Source organism: Pteronotus mesoamericanus, unplaced genomic scaffold (assembly GCF_021234165.1).
Source record: "Pteronotus mesoamericanus isolate MK-2021 breed Mesoamerican mustached bat unplaced genomic scaffold, CSHL_Meso_final contig_94, whole genome shotgun sequence".
Lineage (NCBI taxonomy): Eukaryota > Metazoa > Chordata > Mammalia > Chiroptera > Mormoopidae > Pteronotus > Pteronotus mesoamericanus.
In genome coordinates, this window is record NW_026555285.1 from 8,795,407 (window position 1) to 8,814,110 (window position 18,704).

General features: G+C 35.9%; 1 protein-coding gene and 1 pseudogene across 2 annotated transcripts in view; one reads left to right on the top strand and one right to left on the bottom strand.

Moving 5' to 3' along the window:
• Positions 1–18,704, top strand: part of VWA8 (von Willebrand factor A domain containing 8) — a 390,182-nt gene that overhangs the window by 37,122 nt on the left and 334,356 nt on the right. For both annotated transcript variants that reach the window (XM_054586385.1, XM_054586386.1), the window contains exons 4-5: positions 3,535–3,645; positions 13,452–13,619. In XM_054586385.1, the coding sequence (XP_054442360.1) occupies positions 3,535–3,645; positions 13,452–13,619 (279 nt within the window). The remainder of the gene's footprint in view (positions 1–3,534; positions 3,646–13,451; positions 13,620–18,704) is intronic.
• On the bottom strand, positions 11,302–12,177 carry LOC129080890 (voltage-dependent anion-selective channel protein 2-like; annotated as a pseudogene).

Sequence of the window (18,704 nt, forward strand, 5' to 3'; positions counted from 1 at the left end):
CCTTCACTTGCATTGCTTTTACTACGTAATTCTGCCTCAGAACTTGACTTCTCCTGTTTCCTAAAAGAAATGTTTATCTCTGAGAATAACAGAGAAAGTGTGTCTTTGGCCTCCCAGGCTGTTCGTGGGTAATGGAAATGGAAATGTCTGTTGTGTTGCTGGAGTTGTGGGAAAAAGGCATATAGGGCAGGATTCAGTGTAGGAGCCTTGCATGGAATCTGGATGGATAGCTTTTAAGAAAGGTGCATGTGAACTGATGGAGCTGCGGGGATTAATAATGACACACATTGTTCACTTTATTCTAATTCAAGTGTAAAGGATGACTTGCTGTCTTCACATTAATCTAAGTACTATAGTGATTTGCCCAGTGATGATTGGACTAGACTGTGCTTTCCTCTCGGTGACAATTCTAAAGAAGAGAGAAGAATCCAGAATGTCAGAAGATGTGGCCTTCTTACTTCCAAGCTATTTAACCCCTGAGGTCTCCATGATGCCTCCCGCACAGCACACCTGGTAGAAACTGACTTCCGTTGCTCTCTAACTGTGGAGTGAGCGGAAAGCCCAATTGCATGTCACCCTCTGAAGTGGGCACTCAATCTCTTAAATCTTTTGTATTTATCCACAATGTCTGGGTAGTGCTGAGCACAAAGTAGATACTCAATAAATACTAGATTTTCACACACACAAAAAATTAGCCATTACTTAAAAAGAGTTGTTAATGTTGAAGAATGATTTGTTTGTAAAGAATTTGGAATAAGTTATTTGGGAAATAAATGTATTGCTATTTATAGCTTTAGCAATTTCTGCTATAACTAGAAAGTCCTCCACTTCCTTTCCAGTGGAAATGAAATATAAATTCAGTCAACAAGTAGTAGATAGAATCAGCAACTCTGATATTATAAAACAACTTACTTAGGGAACATTCTTTTATCTCAGATCCACATTTTAAAAGGTCCAATAATTGTCTTGACTTTTTGATATTAAATGGTCTTTAAAGAAAGTCTAAGATTTGTACAATATCTGTTATGTGTTACACACTCTGTCTTTTTTTTCTTTAAGTAGATGAGAAAACAAGTTCATTAAATAACTCATTCAAGCTTTATTCAGCTAGTAAATGATGGAGCTAGATTTCAAACCTCATATTGTTTCTTCTCTCTGACATGTTATCCTCTTAAATGTTTGCTGTTCTCTGAGTACATTGTGAAGTGAATTGAAGTATTTGATTCTCAACCCAAATTTAAAAATCTGTAAGACATTTTTCTCTTTGTCATCATTAATAGACATTGCTCTAGTGATTCAAGGAAGAATGCTATCGAATAAAGTTGTTTTGTTCTGAAGATCCTTTTTAGGATGAAGGGAAAAACCTCCTTTAAGTGTTCCTTTTGTTCTTGACATTAAAGAATTGATTTCTATGCTATTGAAACATTCTTTGTGTACACTTTTATGTCACTAGTGAATTTATTTTGGTACTCAGAAAATCATCTAGGGCAGGAGTGATAATATGAACAAATCAAAACTTAACTACCTCTAGCCTATACATTTCATATATTTTGTTCCTAGAACCAGTTTGTAAGGTATAATGTGCCAATGTATGCATTGTATCCCCCCTTTATTAAAATACAAGGCAAATGTGTCTTTTTTAAGAATTCAGAGATAGCTACTGAGAATTCAAAGTCTAGAACCTCTTTAATTTTAAGATGTGTGCTTTTCACCTGGCTCATTTCAAAGACTACAAGACTTCACTTTGATTTTCTTTCTGGTAAGATACTGAATTTTGTTAGGAAGGAATGTGGGATGAGAAGGGCTAGGAGATTATAGTAATGTTCTTGGTTAAAAAATGCAACATAAGTTTAGGAGGGGGATGTCTGTATCTTAAAATAAAACAAAACTTTAAATTGTGAAATAGCCTTGAGGCAGCTTTAGAATGTGGAAATACACATAAGAAAACTTAAGCTGCCTTGCAAACTCTGCAGAGGTTACGATTGCCCTTAGACATAAGGTCTTAATGCTTCACGTAGTGATAGCCACAGTAGATGATGTTTTTAAAGGCAGAAATTTTGGGTCAAACCTGCTGAGTCAATGAGAAATTAAGAGGAAATAATTTGATAGTTGTGTTTATATTTAAGTCCTATAAAAGGGGTTTTATAGATCAGAAAAACCCAGCGGACCACTGCCGCCTCTTCCCTCTGCTGCTCTGGTGTGGTGAGCTTGCTCAGAATGATTCTGTGGAGCAGCTGCCAAGGGGACCCTGGTGCTTGCTTTGGCTGGTGAAGAGCCTAGGAAGCGGTCAGGACCGAGGATAGTATTTTTAGTGTGGCGTTACACAGGGCATTACTGTGGTACAACTTGGTGATAGGAGGCATGCGTCCCTTTGTCAACCAGTGTGAATGACAGGGTTTCAGAAGAAATGGGTGTCTGCTAAAAAGAGGACTTTCTACTTTACTCCAAAACTGTGCTCTTGCAGGCAGTTCATTCTTATTTAAAAAAAATAACACTACTACGATGTGTTTTCTTTATTGAGAAGTTTTCTTTCTTTCCATATATACTCAGATTTAAAGGCACATGGGAACTGGCATATTTTAAGAAAACTAATTAACAACAATAATATAGTTTTGTCAACATCACAATGTAAATAAGGTAGAGAAAAAAGTCCCTCTCCTAGAGTATAAAGTAATTTACTGGAGTATAAAGAAAAAAGTTGAATGAGTGTATGATTAATAACCATTAATAACATGCTCATTCAACTTTTTTCTTTATACTCCAGTATTTTGTTTTCCTTGTTTAGTAAAAATGTAGTGTACACCTTTTTCAGTTGGATAATGTCATTGTTTTTAATTCAACATTGTCAAATCAAGGGTAATGTTAAAAACTTTTTGTTCATGGATGTTAGTAGAGATGGATAAATAATTCTAAAAGAAATTAATTCTAGATGGCTTCCCCTTCAAATCCTATGTGATTTATGGGGTGAAACAATTCTTTCTCCTTCCTCCTCTTCCCTTTCCCCCTCCTCTTTTCATCCTTTTTTCTCCTCTTTTCTTTCCTGAATAGCCATGTATGTGTCTCTCTCTTTTGTTGACCTGACTGTTGGTGTTTACCTTATTTTCGCACTCAGTAAAGTATACAGTTGACAAACATTGGCTAATAAAATTAACTTAAATCACCCTTAAAAAATGATGAACATTACTTGCGGAAATGGCTATCATTTGGGAAATAACCAAGTAGCCAAATTATTACTCATGATATTTGAAAAGAATTCTGTGGCCGATATTAAGAGTTATTAGATCTCATTTTGATTATTATTTTTTTAAATAGTAAACAATTATTAAGTGGTGAATTACAGGGTGCAGTAAAAGTAGAACTCTACATGTTTTGATTAATGCTCAATTTATTACCTTCTTTTCAGAGCCAAGACTCAAAAGGTTTAATCCAGAATATATTTAAATGCTCTTTTCTGGGGCAGTGGCATTTTCAGTCCAAAGCCCATGTTGGGAATTGGATTTTTATTTTGGAACAATTTCACTTTCTACTCTACAGGAGCTGACCAAACGGGAAGTTGAATACATTGCTTTGTCAAGGGACACGACAGAAACTGATCTCAAACAGCGTCGAGAGATCCGTGCAGGCACGGCCTTTTACATCGATCAGGCAAGTTCTTACCACGCTCTGGCACATGACTGTTTACTCCAGGTCTAAATGGAATTGATTTTTAAAGTAGAAAGAGAGTAGCTCTTGTAGTAGTGAAAGATAGCTTCATGATACTCTCTCTAGAAAGATTTGATTTAGAGTTTTTGAGTTTCTGTTCTTGGAAATGCCTTCTTGGTTTAGTACTAAGAAATCATTGATGAAATTACTGGTTCTAAAATGTTGGCTAAAGATCATTATGCTGTTTTCTTAATTTTTAATTACTTTCTACTACTTGCCTATAGAAATTTGATTTTTAAAAAAGAACTAAGGAAATTTTAATGTAGGAAATTCTTTAGCACATTTACTAAAGTATTCTCAACCTAAAGGTCAGGTAGGTAAAGGTGTACTAAATATAGTGAAATTAAATATTTGCTTCCAGGAACTCAAGCTTTTTTGAGGGGGGGAGGTGGTTATTAGATATAGATTACCAACTAAAGTAATATTTTATGAATGTTATAATGAAGCTTGTTACACGTTTTTCAAATTATTGCTTAAAATATTAAATATTCTTTGTTAGGTATATCTAGATAAAAAAGGACAGAGACTTTAAATGAGTAATTCATAGAGAAAATATTTTAAATGTCCAATACATTTGTGACGAGATGTTTGACCATTTTGTTTACGAAAGTGAAAACTAAAACACTGGCAAGCTGCTATTTTTCTTTTACCTCTCAGATTGGCAAAGATTAAAGCATTTGCTAATGTTCATCATTTATGAGGAAAAAGGGTTGATGAAAGAGCATTGCTGTTGATGAGGGCATAAAGCGATGCAATTTGAAAGACAATGAACAATTCTTATCTATCAAAAGAATACATTTTGACCCAGCAGTTATATTTCTATCATTTTTTCTTCCGAATGTTATTCACACAAGCGTGCAAAGTTGTATATACAAGGATGTCTATTGTAGTATTATTTGATATGATATAAAAGTATAAGTGAAAACTGTAACGGTATACATTTAGGTGGTAAATAAAAAGTGGTAAGCAGAATTCTCTGAAGACTTTAAAAAAAATGAGGTGAAAATTTATAGGAAGGAAGACCAGGATGTGAATGAAAGAACTTTAAGTTGCAAGACAGTGTGCATAATATCCCATTTATGATAAAAAGAAATATATATAAATGTTTGTGTATACATTGAAAATTTCCAGAAGGAAACACAAGAATTGGTTAAGACAGTTACTTCTGTGAAAGTGTGATTGGGCATCTAGGGTGGGCTGAGGAAGGAAGTTTCATAGTTCTTTAAATTTGAAGCTTTCACATGAATACACTATTACTCTATAATTAAAAAGTAATATAATTGTAAAAAACCACTGCGTGACAGAATTTTAAGACTAGGACATTAACATGTTCCATAGTTTACTTACTAATTACAAAACGAAAGAATGCACTTAAAATGGAGAGAGATGGCAGACACAATCTTGATGGTGATCAAACTTAGCATCATATACTGGTAAAATCTGAGAAGTTCAGATTTCCAACAATTGAAAGGTAATCCTTTGTGGAGGAACCACACAGTGCATTTTAAAAAGAAGTCCATTTTATTCACATGATGCGAAAGGTTCACTTCATAGATTATTTCTAGTTACAAATGAGAATAGATTTACCTTTACAAGGCCTGTTTCTTTTCTGGACACAAGGAGGATGAAAGTTAGGACAGGAGATTTGAGTTGGAATAGTGAAGAGATGATAAGAGAGATTAGAAAATGAGAGAACAGCTTGAGCAGAGGGGAGGAGATCGGAATATATTTAAATAACAGTGAAAGAACTGGCTTTGTTTCTAGAGTATGTGTTTGAAAACATTTTTAAATGAGTTTTATACATGGATTAATTGTTACAAGAAGAGAAAGTGGATTTTTATATGTTTGTAATTTTAAAGACAACTTAAAACTTTGGCTATTCAGAAATGTCAGAAATTGGGTTAAGTAACTAAATTTATAGATTAGCGAAAGATTTATTTCTGGAAATATAAAGTAAATTATTTAGATGGAACTCTGTATTATTAAACATTTCTGCAATTCTAAAAAGCATAATTTCATATATCTATTTTACAGCTTATAAAATATTTGAAGTGCTATTTAAATGTATAGTAGAACAATATTTTATGCTTTCATGGTTTCTTGGGGAGTCCTATTGATTATGATGAACATCAGTTATTTAGGCAGTTGTAATGCACTAACACTTTCAAAGCCTGTGATTGTGGTGTAGGAATATTGACCCTTTCTATAAGTTGCTTCAGACTATTTATTGAGATTGTATCTGATTTTCATATTTTTTCTTCTATCTCATTTCTGGGCAGTTAATATTCCTTACTGTTTGCTCATAATCAGATCCTATCATGTCTTTGCCACGCAATCCTATCACAGCCAGAATGAAATCCAGACCCTTTAAAATGGCCTGCAGCACTCTGCAGGACCTAGTCTTGTCCACTTCATCTCTTTTCCCTCTTTCCCTTGCCTTCTAGGCTCCAACTACAGTGGCCTCCTTGTTCTCTTAGAAATAGACCAAATACTTTTCAGCTTCAGAGCCTTTGTACATGTACTTGGTATTTCCTCTGCTTGCCGTATCTTCTCCTAGCTCTGTATATTGCTGTCTCCTCACCATTTGGATTATACATTCTTGGAATATTTTAGCTGAAGTGATCAGTGCTCATGTTCACCACCTTTCCACATGTACTGTGCTGTCATATCACACAATATAATCTTCTTCAGAGCATCCATCACTATCTAAATTTACCTAATTATTGTCTGTCTTCCCTGCTAGCATGTAACTATTTTGTTTATCTCTAGCACCTAAAAGTTGTCTGGAATATAATTGGCACTTATGTTTGTTGGTAGATTTCTCTTCTGCATAATCAACCTTGTTAAAATTTTAAATAAATTAAGAGAACATAGGCTCTGTATAGGACTGGGGGCTTTCCAATAGAAAAGGTATGTCTTTTCGACATTATTTTGAAAAATCAAAATGAATAATTCCCATCTGAATTCTCAATAGATGAGGTTGCCATTTGATTACCACTAGTCATATGTATGTTTGACTAAAGTCTTTAGATTTATCTTATTTAGAACTTTTAAGCTTATTTAAAATTCTAAACTATTGAATTTGATATCTGGGGTTAAGGGAGAGTCAGTATCTTCATATACTATCAGGTGATGCCTCTAAACCTAGCTGGGCCAATGTAAATGAAAAAATACATGTGGTGGATGCCGGGAGAGAGAGTGTGGGATTTTCAGTGTGATTGACATTGTATACACATTATGAGTGATGTCCAAGTAATTATTAATTGACATTTCATCTGAAAACCTTGGCAAAACTCCCAAATCCAAGTTGGGGGTCATGGCCATTGATCTCTGCTTATTTTCATGTAGGATTAAGGGTGATTGATGATAAAGTGAGAGATTAAACGCAACTACTACTCTTGAGTTCAGAATTAGGTTAATTCTCTCATGGGGAATTTATATTTTCTTTAAAAATAATGATTTTTTTCTGATTAATAAAGTCATACATTCTCATTTCTTTATGTATATATGTACATACACAAATAGTACAGTATTTATTAATTAACAAATATTTATTGAAATGACTGCTTTGTGTCAGGCACTATCTAAGTGCTGTGAACAAAATAGACAAATTCCTGTCATCATAGAGCCTATGTTTTGGTGGGAAAAACAAAAGAAACAGAGTAAAGAATGATAGTATAATAAAGTAAATAATAAATAACATAGGGAAGAATATAAAAATTACTACTTGTAATTTCCCTTCAAGACCAACAATGCAAATATTTCCTGCATTTCTTTTTATTATGTCTATTTGCATATTTAATCATGTGTAATTAAAAAAATGGTGTATACCATGTATATAAAGTTTTACAAGGTCTGTCCAGAAAAAGTCCAGCCATTGCTAATATAGTGAGAACAGTTTGTACCACACTGATGTAACCTGGCAGCCAGGGATAGAGGACTGGTATGTGCATGCATGAACAATGACAGTTTCACTGTACGTACTACTCAGTGGGGGCGGTAGATGCCGCTGAGTGAATGTATGTATTATTTGGCAGTCTCATTCAAAATGAGCGAGTAGAGCAACAAATCTGCATCAACTTTTGCATTAAGCTTGAACAGTCCTCAACGGAAACTATTCAGATGACTCAGAAGGCCACCGCTACGGGTGACTGGTGATTGGCAGTGTCATCCTGACAATGTGCCCACTCATGGATCATGTCTTGTGCAGTGTGTTTTGGCGAAACATCAAATCACCCAGGTGACTCAGTGCTGCTAGAGCCCAGATTTGGTGCCCTGCGACTTCTCTGGCTTTTCCCAAAACTAAAATCATCCATGAAAGGGAAGAGATTTCAGACCATCAGTGAGATTCAGGAAAATATGATGGGGCAGCTGATGGCAAGGTGCCTACTTTGAAGGGGACTGAAGCTTCATTGTCCAATGTACAATGTTTCTTGGATCTTGTAACTTCTTCAGTAAGTGTCTCTATTTTTCGTACATGGCTGGATATTTTCTGGGCAGATCTGTATATAGTATACTTTTAAAAATATCTGATATTTTATCAGGAGCATCTTCCTGTACCATTAGATAGTCTTCCAAAATATAATTTTTAGCGCTGCCTGGTGTGGCTCAGTGGGTTGAGCATTGTTCCTGCAACTGAAAGGTTGTCAGTTCAGTTCCCAGTCAAGGTATATACCTGGGTTGTGGGCCTTGGGAAGTAGCAAAGAGGCAACCAGTCAATTTTTTTCTTGCACATTGATTTCTTTCTCCCTCTCTCCTCTTTTCCTCTCTCTAAATAAATAAAATCTTTGAAAAGATGATTTTTAGGATCCAAATACTATTTTATCAAATGCATGTGACATTATTTATTTAACATTACCACCATTTTATCCACATTCCCATATTGTTGGTCATTTAGGTTCTTTCTAAATTTTCACTATTATAAATAGCACTTTGGTGAATGTCATAGTAACCTCTATTTTGTTATTATTTCTGATTACTTTTTTGATTTGAATTCTAGAAATATAATTACCAATTAAAGAGTCTGGACAGTTTCAAAAGTCTTAATATATATTTATTGCCAATTGCTTTCCAGAAAGGTATTGCAACTCATATTGTTATCAGTACAATAGAAATGATTGCCTCATCTTTGTCAAATTGATAGGCTTTAATTTGCATTAAAAATTACTAACCAGGATGAATCTTTTTTATATTTATTATGTTATTACTTTTGTAAGATGTTGATGAATTGAATGGATAATAAAAAAGGAGAGAGGTACTGATGAAGTAAATAAGTTACAGTCTGTCAAGAAAGTGTTGGAAATTTACAGCATGCTTGTCTATGTGAATATTTGCCATAACTTACCCACTTATTGATGTGAAGGTAATTTAAATATTTTTATGAATTACCTTGGCAAGCAGATTATATACTACTTTTTAAAAAAGAATTGGTTAAAGACCAGAAATACGAAAATTTGTTATGACACTAATGGAGAAGTAAGAAGAATAAGACATTTTGCTACCACAATGATTTTTGTTTGCCTGAGAAGATAAAATAACCTGAAAAAAGCTAAATTATCAATATTCTAAAACCTTAAAAACCTATTACTGTCCTCATTTTTTTCTTAGTGCCATTCTAATCATTAATTCTGTTTATTGCAATGTGACTCTAAAGAGAGGAGGACTTTAAGTCAATATACAATTGCTTGGATTACTCAAATATAAGCCAAAACAAATTAGCTAAGTTACAAATAACTTACATGTAGGTTTTATGTCTGACTGAGGAGATGCTCTTTACCCCCAAGCTCATTTCAGGAGCAGAGGGCCAGGATAGGGAAGTTCAAATGATTTTCTTTAACTTTTTTAGCTAGGAACTCTTTTCCTATTTGCATTTTGTTAATTTGTTTGACATGATACTGTGATGTTCCATGATGTACAATATACATATTTAATATTAAGTATAAAAATGCACTTTAAACAATAATATAATATAACAATGTATTCTGTCCTGTATTATTCTCGACTCTCTTACTAATAGAAAAAATAATATTAACTTTTAAATGCACTGCTTAAATATTACAGGTCATCAAAAGCAACTCTCAGTAAATTGAATAATAGTGCTATTGATTAGAAAAGACTTTTATCTTGTCTAAATTCCTTTTATTTATTTTAGCAAGTAGGGAAAAACATTTACTTGTAAACTCTATCTCATTTATGGATTGTCAAAGCCACTTTCCACATGGGACAACTGTGAAAATTACAAAGTTGTCTTTCAGAAGTTCATTCATAAATTAAGTCCTAAAATTTGGAAAGCATCTCCAATAGAAGCAAAGCTGTTGAGAGTGGCTGAATTCTGGTACTTGCAGATCCTTTGCAGACACAATATTACAGTATATTTTCATTGTCACCTGGGCAGTTGGAGAAAGTCTATGTTTGGCTTCTGTGTTATAATTCAAGCCTTGGCTCCTAATGTTGCCATTTGGTGCAGGCCAACTCTTACCTACTTATATAATGTTCACTGTTTGACAGATTTGTATAATTCATTAAAAAAATAAGAAAGATGAAAATAACTTATTGAGGAATCCTCTGTTGTTCTAGGTGTATTTAATTCTCAAAATATCCTAGGAGGGAGATGACTTACTCAATTGATAGGTGAAGTACCTGAGTCTTAGAGGGCCATGGCCATACAACTGATAAATAGCAGAGGTGGAATTGGAACTGGGATCTGTCCAATTTCAGAGTTTAGGTTTCTTTCTACCATGTTATGTCACTTCCCTAAGAAAGTGGCGATGATGATGCTGATGATGACAATGATAACAATGACTACAATGACAATATTCATAATAATAACAGTCAGTCTTTTTTTAAGGGCTTAGCGTGTGCCACAGGTTATCTTATTTAATCTTCAGCATAATCAATGAGACATGTACCACAGTTGGTATAGCTTTAGAAAGAAATGGAGGCTCAGAGAATAAAGCGACTAATCTGTCATCAATAGCAGGTAAGTGCTAGAGCAGCTAGAAATCAATCTGATCATATTCTGGTATTTTATGTTATTTTTAAGATATACTTGTTTTATTCATAATTTGTCATGTTTTAGAATACCAAATGTGATTCTAATGGTTGCTATTTAACAAAAAAAAAATTATAACCTCATCTTAAATCTACAGATTCATTTCATTCGATAGCAGGGGAGGCAATATAAGGGGACTAATGGAATAGGAAAAACATACAATAAAGATCAAATTTAAAAATTTTTTTAAAAGATTGAAAACATTTTGATGCATGGGGAAAAACAGGAACATAAAAACAAACATGCACACAATTGCACAGTTTTCATAAAGGTCTATTTTATAATTGGTGGGTAGCACATTTAATGATTAAATACATTTAAATATTGTATAAGTGACCGCATGACTGCAGCACTGGTAATGAGACAGACAACCAATTCACCTCGGAACCACCTAACAAGCAACTGTCTAAATATTTAAAACACAGCTCTTGTTTAGCTCATCCTTTGTTTCGATCACCTTCTTAGAGGGAAAAAACCTGCTGGTGTCACTGGGAATATATTAAGGCCAGATCTTCTGATATCCACTTGAGAGGTTTCTTTCAGCTGGATTAAGCCTCCAACTACAGGGCAAGCCCAAGTTTGTGGCCTCCAGCGTTAATGCTCTTCCCTTCTACCAGAGCAGACAGCATAAGCTTCATACCAGACCTCAGAGTCTGAGCGTAGTTCACTCCAATTAAACTAGAGTTGTTGACTTTTGCAGAAATGGAAGCAGCGGGACCCAACTGGTATATAGTGCCAAAGTGAGTGCAGTTGGTAAACTCCAAGCAAGGTTTACAAAAGCATCAAGATCTTCACATACTTTCCGATTAATTGAGCCTCCAAATTCTGCCCCACCATTGACATTAGCGTGTAGCTGGAAGTCCCCAGTGCTGTAGCCTGCTGCAAAGTTATTCCTTGTCAGCTGTGATTTGGCACTGTCAAAGGTTATCTGGTATCCAGCAAACCAGCCCTCATAACCAAAGGCAGCTGGACCATGGATTGCAGGTCTAGCAGAATCAAAGTCAACATCTTAACCAAGGTTTATACATTCCCTTTTGTAAGAAGACTTGATTTTACCATTTTTCCTTCCTGTGTTTGGCAAAAAGGTGGTATCAAATGTCAGTTTCAAACCTTGACAAATATGGTCTTCAATTGTGATTTCTCCTCCCAGAGCATTATCAGTGTTCCATTTCTCTGTGAAAGTCAGAGTTTACTCACACCATTTATATTTGGTCTCCAAGGTCCCAGTAACTTTAGTAATGCTTGTATTAGATGAACCAGATGTTGAGAGTTCAGTGCCACTGCATGACTTTGTTTTCACATCCAGTTTCGCCAATACCAAACCAAATTATTTGTTGAAAATATGTCTGGCAGCTTTGCCAAGGTCAGCATATGATGGAGAGATTACACATTGGCCATGTGCAGCTCTGTCCGTAGGTCGCCATGGCAAGGCCACAGGAAGAGGTGATCTAGGGGTTTCCTGAGGGGGCCTGCTGCTAGCTTGCTTGCTTGGGTCTGGTTGCGGCTACCATGCTGGAGGGGGAAGTGAAGGAGACACTATTCCGCACCCTGTAGCCCTGTCCTTCCCATTCCAGCCATATTCTGATTTTAAAATAAAGAACTCGAAATGTAATATTTTAAGGTTTTGGTGGGGTTTTTTTTGCTTCCTTAGTGCTATTTCACTGCAGCCATTTTCAGTAATTTGTAGCTCTTTGGAATTTATTTTCATTAAATCATGGCTATATTAATAATAATTTATACTTTAATAGGTTTGATGGCTTTAAATTTTTTTCCAGTACTGCTTTGATTAATAAATAGTGATAGTGTACAATACCCCTTGAGGGTACTCTCATTTAGAAAATGAGGACATAGGCCTCTAGGTTGATTGTCTGCCTCAGGTCTTTTATCAAATCAGAAGCAAATCTAGAACAGGGACTTCGTTTTAATTTTAGGTCATGCAGCTGCTTTTATCTTGAGATGCTTTGTGTCCACATGTTGGGATGTTAAAGCTGTTATGTGAGATGATTTTTCCAGAAGAATCTTGCCCTATATTTTTCTAATTTCTATTTGAGAAAATTAGGTCTCTGAAAGCTCTGTAGCTTGAAAGGCAGGAAAGAATCCTTATGGTTGATCTATTTTCCACTTTGAGAAATGATCACAAGTACTCTTTCCACATAAAATATCTATGCACTGCTTTTTTTAAATATTTCACTAGAAAAATTTGCTATGTTTATAATGTTGGCAGCATTGAACATTAGAATAAATCTGAATTCATGTTGATGGGGAATCTTGTTTAAAACTTTACAGTCTCCACATGTTCTCACCTATGATCCTCTCAACAAACTTGTGAGACAGATAGGACAGATACATTCATTTGCTTTTGTAGTTAAGGACTCTGTTTCCTTGTTTAATTTTTACTGATTCAAAAATAGCTCAAAGTTTTCTATTTCCTTGGGTGTTATCTGCAATGTTATAGCTGAAAGGAATTTTAGAGATTATTTCTTCCAATCTCTTCATTCTATAAACAGGAAACAGGCCTAAAGAGAGAAAAATCAATTGCCTAAGATCATACGGGCACATAAGGAAGTTTTAAGATCTGGACCCCAGCTTTCCTGGTCCCTATAGTAAGAACCACAAGTATAATTTACATTACAAGTAAAATTAGGCCATGCTCTGCTGGCTTCTATATTCTCATATTGCTTTTGTTTCTTGGAAACAGTGTGCAGTTCGTGCAGCCATGGAAGGCAGAACTCTCATTCTGGAAGGCTTGGAAAAGGCGGAGAGGAATGTTTTGCCTGTTTTGAACAACTTGCTGGAAAATAGAGAGATGCAGCTTGAAGATGGACGTTTCCTAATGTCTGCAGAGCGTTATGACAAACTTCTCCAAGTAAGAAAATAAAAATTCAGCTGCTTTGTCTTAGCTACTGAGCTGTGGGCAGTGCCATTTGTAGGATAAACACGATTGTATCAGAATGAGGACACATGTTTAGTTGGCCCATACTTGTAGTAAGTTGCTGAAGTTAAGTCATTAATTTGCAGTTTTACAGGGCTCTTCTAATATTTGCAGACCATATTAGACAACCTCCAAGATTTTTACTTTAGCTTGCCAGTGTAATAGCTTTCTTTTTCTCCTTCTCCTTTTCCTCTCCTTTTAAGTCTTCTTCCCTTTCTTTCCCCTTTTCTGTCTTTCTTTTTTCATCTCTCAACAAATATCTACTAAAAGCCTAATGGCTTAGACAGTGGTGGGAATACAAAGCTGAAAAGAGTTCAGATCTTGGCCTCAGAAAGTGCAAAGTCCAGTAAATACTGTAGAAATGAATAAGTTATTTAGAAGACACTCTGATTGTTCAAGCTACCAGCATCTGGTGCCTGAGTTGTTCTAAGAGCCTCCTAACTGAGTTAATACAAGCCCAGAACAACCTAGGCAGTAAGTGAGAGATGTTGACACCAAAGGGTCTGTTTGAACTGATGCTCCATGTCTGGCAAGACTAAGAGCATCTCTTTTTAACTGGACCCCCTGCTTCCATCCTTCCTGCCCCCTAGCAATCAGGGATCTCTTTAAAACACATGGCAGATCAGGTCATTCTCCTGTTCTGACCCTCTCACAACTTCCAGAAATCTTGTTCTTCTCAAAATAAAGTACAAAGTCACTGAAAATAGGGTCCCTGTTCCACTACTGCCTCTTGGGCCTTATCTCTTAGCTCTCTCCTTTCTTACTCTACTCCAGCTGCTAGAATTCTCTTTTCATTAAACATGCCAGATAGGCATTCTTTTATCTTATTATGGGTGCTTTGCACAGGTACTTTACTCTTCTGGAATGGTTTTCTCTCAGATACCCACCCAGTTTACTTCTGTACCTCTTTCGAGTCTTTGCTCAAATATTATATTATCAATGAAGCCTGCCCTTACCCTCCTATTTAAAATTGTAATGTGCCCTCTGCCCCCACAGTCCCGTACCCTGCTCTATTTTTTCCCATAAAGTCTTCTAACATCCTACATGATTTACTTATGTTTTTAGTTCATTCTCTGCTTCCCCTTATTAGATTATAACTTTCCCTAGGGGAGGGATTTTTGTCACTGATGTTATATCAAGCTCTTAGAGCAATGCCTGGCAGTTGGTAGGTGCTCAATAACTGTTGGATGCATGAATAACTGTAATAAAATCATTAAATACTGTGATACAAATGCAAATAAAGAAGGCAACAACAAGGGAATGTGGGCTCTTCAAAGGCTTTGGAGAAGAGGTTCCTGTAACGTCACAAAAGGACAGAAGACGGCCTTGTTCATTCAGCTCCAGTTGTACCGCACTCGATCTCTCTGGCTAACCAGGTCTCTGGGGGCTGTTGGCTCTGCCTCTGTGTTCTAGGATTTAGAGTCTACCACCCCTGTTCTGTAGAGATAGGTGAATCTTCCTGCCCTAAGATGGTTACAGATTTCTCAAGAGCACGGCTGTATTTTAAGCTTCTTTGATCCTGCTTCCAAGGAGCAATACAAGCCCAGAACAACCGAGGCAGCAAATAATAGATGTTGACACCAGAGAGTCTGTTTGAACTGATGCTCCATGACTGGCAGGACTAGGAGCATCTCTTTAATTCCTGCTGTGTCAGTCTGTTTTCTTGGAAACCTATCTTGCAGTCCTTTTAGTACTGTTTCTTTACTGTTTATGGGAGATCCTAGCTGGTGTTTTCATTGTGCAGTATAGTTGTTTTCTTTTGAATCTATCTAAAGTGGCACCATATTAATATAATAATAGGGGAATAGTTAAGGATTTAATCAGTAAGAAAAAATTAAAGTCATTCATATTGTTAGTTAATTTATTGACATGAAAGCCATTTTGTTATTTATTTTTAAAAAATCTTATTTTAAGTTTTATAAATTTGTTTTATAAATAATATAAATGCATATAAGTAGAAAAATAATAATTTATATTTATGTTAAAATTAGACATTTTATAGGACATTTTCTCCTTGATACTTTCTAATTACAAAGCAATTATTATTTGCCTTATATAGTTATTTACCACTTTTTTTATGTTAAATGCTGTTTATTCAGTCTTTCAAAAGAGGTACAGATTAGCATTGGTTTTATTCCAGCGCATAGTCTATCAAGAGCATAGTACTTTGTTTTTTTTTTGTTTTTGTTTTTGTTTTAATTTTTAATTTTTTTTTCAATTTATTTTTTTAAATACATTTGTCTCTGCCTACACCCCACCACTTTCCCTTGCTCCCCCCATCCTTCCCCACTTTGGTTTTGTCCATGAGTCCTTGCTATATGTTCCTTGACTTGCCCCTTCCCTTCCTTTCCCCCCCCCCCCGCCCACCCCTCCCTCCTTCCCTCTTGTCTCTGTTGATTTCTTTTCCTTTCAGTGTTGCTGGTCTTATTTTCCTTGCATCTTTGTATTGTTGGTTAGGTTCCGCTTATAGGTGAGATCATGTGGTATTTGTCTTTCGCCCCCTGGCTTATTTAGCTTAGCATAATGCTCTCCAGTTCCATCCATGCTGTCGCGAAGTTTCGTAGTTCTTTTTTTCTTTCTGCTGTGTAGTATTTCATTGTGTATATGTACCATGATTTTTTGATCCAATCATTTACTGATGGGCATTTAGGTTGCTTCCAACACTTGGCTATTGTAAATTGTGCTGCTATGAACATTGGGGTGCAGAGGTTCTTTTGTGTTGGCGTTTTGGTGTTCTTAGGGTAAAGTCCCAGCAGGGGAATCACTGGATCAAAAGGCAGTTCCATTTTCAGCTTTTTGAGGAAATTCCACACTGCTTTCCACAGTGGCTGCACCAGTCTGCATTCCCACCAACAGTGGACTAGGGTTCCCTTTTCTCCACAGCCTCGCCAGCACCTGTTGTTTGTTGATCTGTTTATGATGGCCATTCTGACCGGTGTGAGGTGGTACCTCATGGTGGTTTTGATCTGCATTTCTCTGATGGCTAGTCATGCTGAGCATCCTTTCAAATGCCTCTGGACCCTCTGTATCTCCTCCTTGGAAAAGCATCTGCCCAAGTCCTTTGCCCATTTTTTGATTGGGTCATTTGTCTTCTTGGAGTGGAGTAAGTGAGTTCTTTATATATCTTGGAGATCAAAGCTCTATCTGATGTATCATTAGCGAATATATTTTCCCATACGGTTGGCTCCTTTTTCATTTTGCTGATATATTCTTTAGCCGTGCAGAAGCTTCTTATTTTGATGAGGTCCCACTTGTTTATTCTTTCCTTTCTGTCCCTTGCTTTAGGAGACATATCAGTGAAAAAATTGTTGCATGGGATATCTGAGAGTTTCCTGCCAATGTTCTCCTCTAGGACTTTGATGGTGTTGCGACTTATGTTTAAGTCTTTTATCCATTTCGAGTTTATTTTTGTGTATGGTGTCAGCTGATGATCCAATTTCAATATTTTGCATGTAGCCATCCAGCTCTCCTAATGCCATTTGTTGAAGAGGCTATTATTGCTCCATTTTATGCTTCTGTCCCCTTTGTCAAATATTAGATGCCCATATAGACCTGGGCTTATTTATGGGCTTTCTATTCTGTTCCACTGGTCTATGGATCTGTTCTTGTGCCAGTACCAGATTGTTTTGAGTATAGTAGCTTTGTAGTAGAGTTTGATGTCTGGTATTGTGATCCCTCCTACTTTGTGTTTCTTTCTCAAAATTGCTGAGGCTATTCAGGGTCGTTTATGGTTCCGTATAAATTTTTGAAGTGTCTGTTCTATTTCTGTGAAATACGTCATTGATATCTTAATAGGGATTGCGTTGAATCTATAAATTGCTTTGGGTAGTATGGACATTTTGAGGATATTAATTCTTCCAATCCATGAGCACGGTATATGCTTCCATTTATTTGTGTCTTCCTTAATTTCTTTTTTCAATGTTGTATAGTTTTCTGCATACAGTTCTTTTACGTCTTTGGTTAAATTTATGCCTAGGTACTTTATTTTTCTTCTTGCTATATCGAATGGTATTTTTTTTTCTGATTTCTTCTTCTATTTCATTGCTGGTGTACAAAAATGCCTTTGATTTCTGAATATTAACTTTGTATCTTGCTGTTTAGCCAAATTCACTCATTAGGTTGAGGAGTTTTTTGGTAGAGTCTACAGGGTTCTCTATGTACACTATCATGTCATCTGCAAACAATGATAGCTTTACTTCCTCCTTTCCTATTTGGATGCCTTTTATCTCTTTCTCTTGTCTGACCGCTGTGGCTAGGACTTCCAATATGATGTTGAAAAGAAGCGGTGAGAGCTGACATCCTTGTCGTGTTCCCGATCTTAGTGGGAAAGCTTTCAGTTTTTGCCTGTTGAGTATGATATTGGTTGTAGGTTTTTCATATATGGCCTTTATTATGTTGAGGAATGCCCCATTTATTCCCATTTTGCTGAGTGTTTTGATGATAAATGGGTGCTGTACCTTATCGAATGCTTTTTCTGCATCTATCGAGATGATCATGTGGCTTTTGTCTTTTCTTTTATTTATGTGATGTATCGGTTCACTGATTTGCATATATTGAACCATCCCTGCATGCCTAGGATGAATCCCACTTGATTGTGGTGGATAATCTTTTTAATGTATTGCTGGATGCGGTTTGCCAATATTTTGTTGAGGATTTTAGCAAATATGTTCATCAGCAAAATTGGCCTGTAGTTTTCTTTCTTTGTAGGATCTTTATCTGGTTTTGGGATCAGGGTGATGCTGGCCTCATAGGAAGAGTCTGGGAGTCTTCCCTCCTCTTGGATTTTTTTGAATAGTCTGAGAAGGACAGGGGTTAGCTCTTCCTTAAATGTTTTGTAAAATTCTCCTGGGAAACCGTCTGGCCCTGGGCTTTTGTGTACCGGGAGTTTCTTGATGACTGCTTCAATTTCCCCAGTTGTTATCAGTCTGTTCAAGCTTTCTGTTTCTTCCTCCTTCAGTGTTGGAAGATTATACTTTTCTAAAATTTGTCCATTTCATCAAGATTTTCAAATTTCTTGGC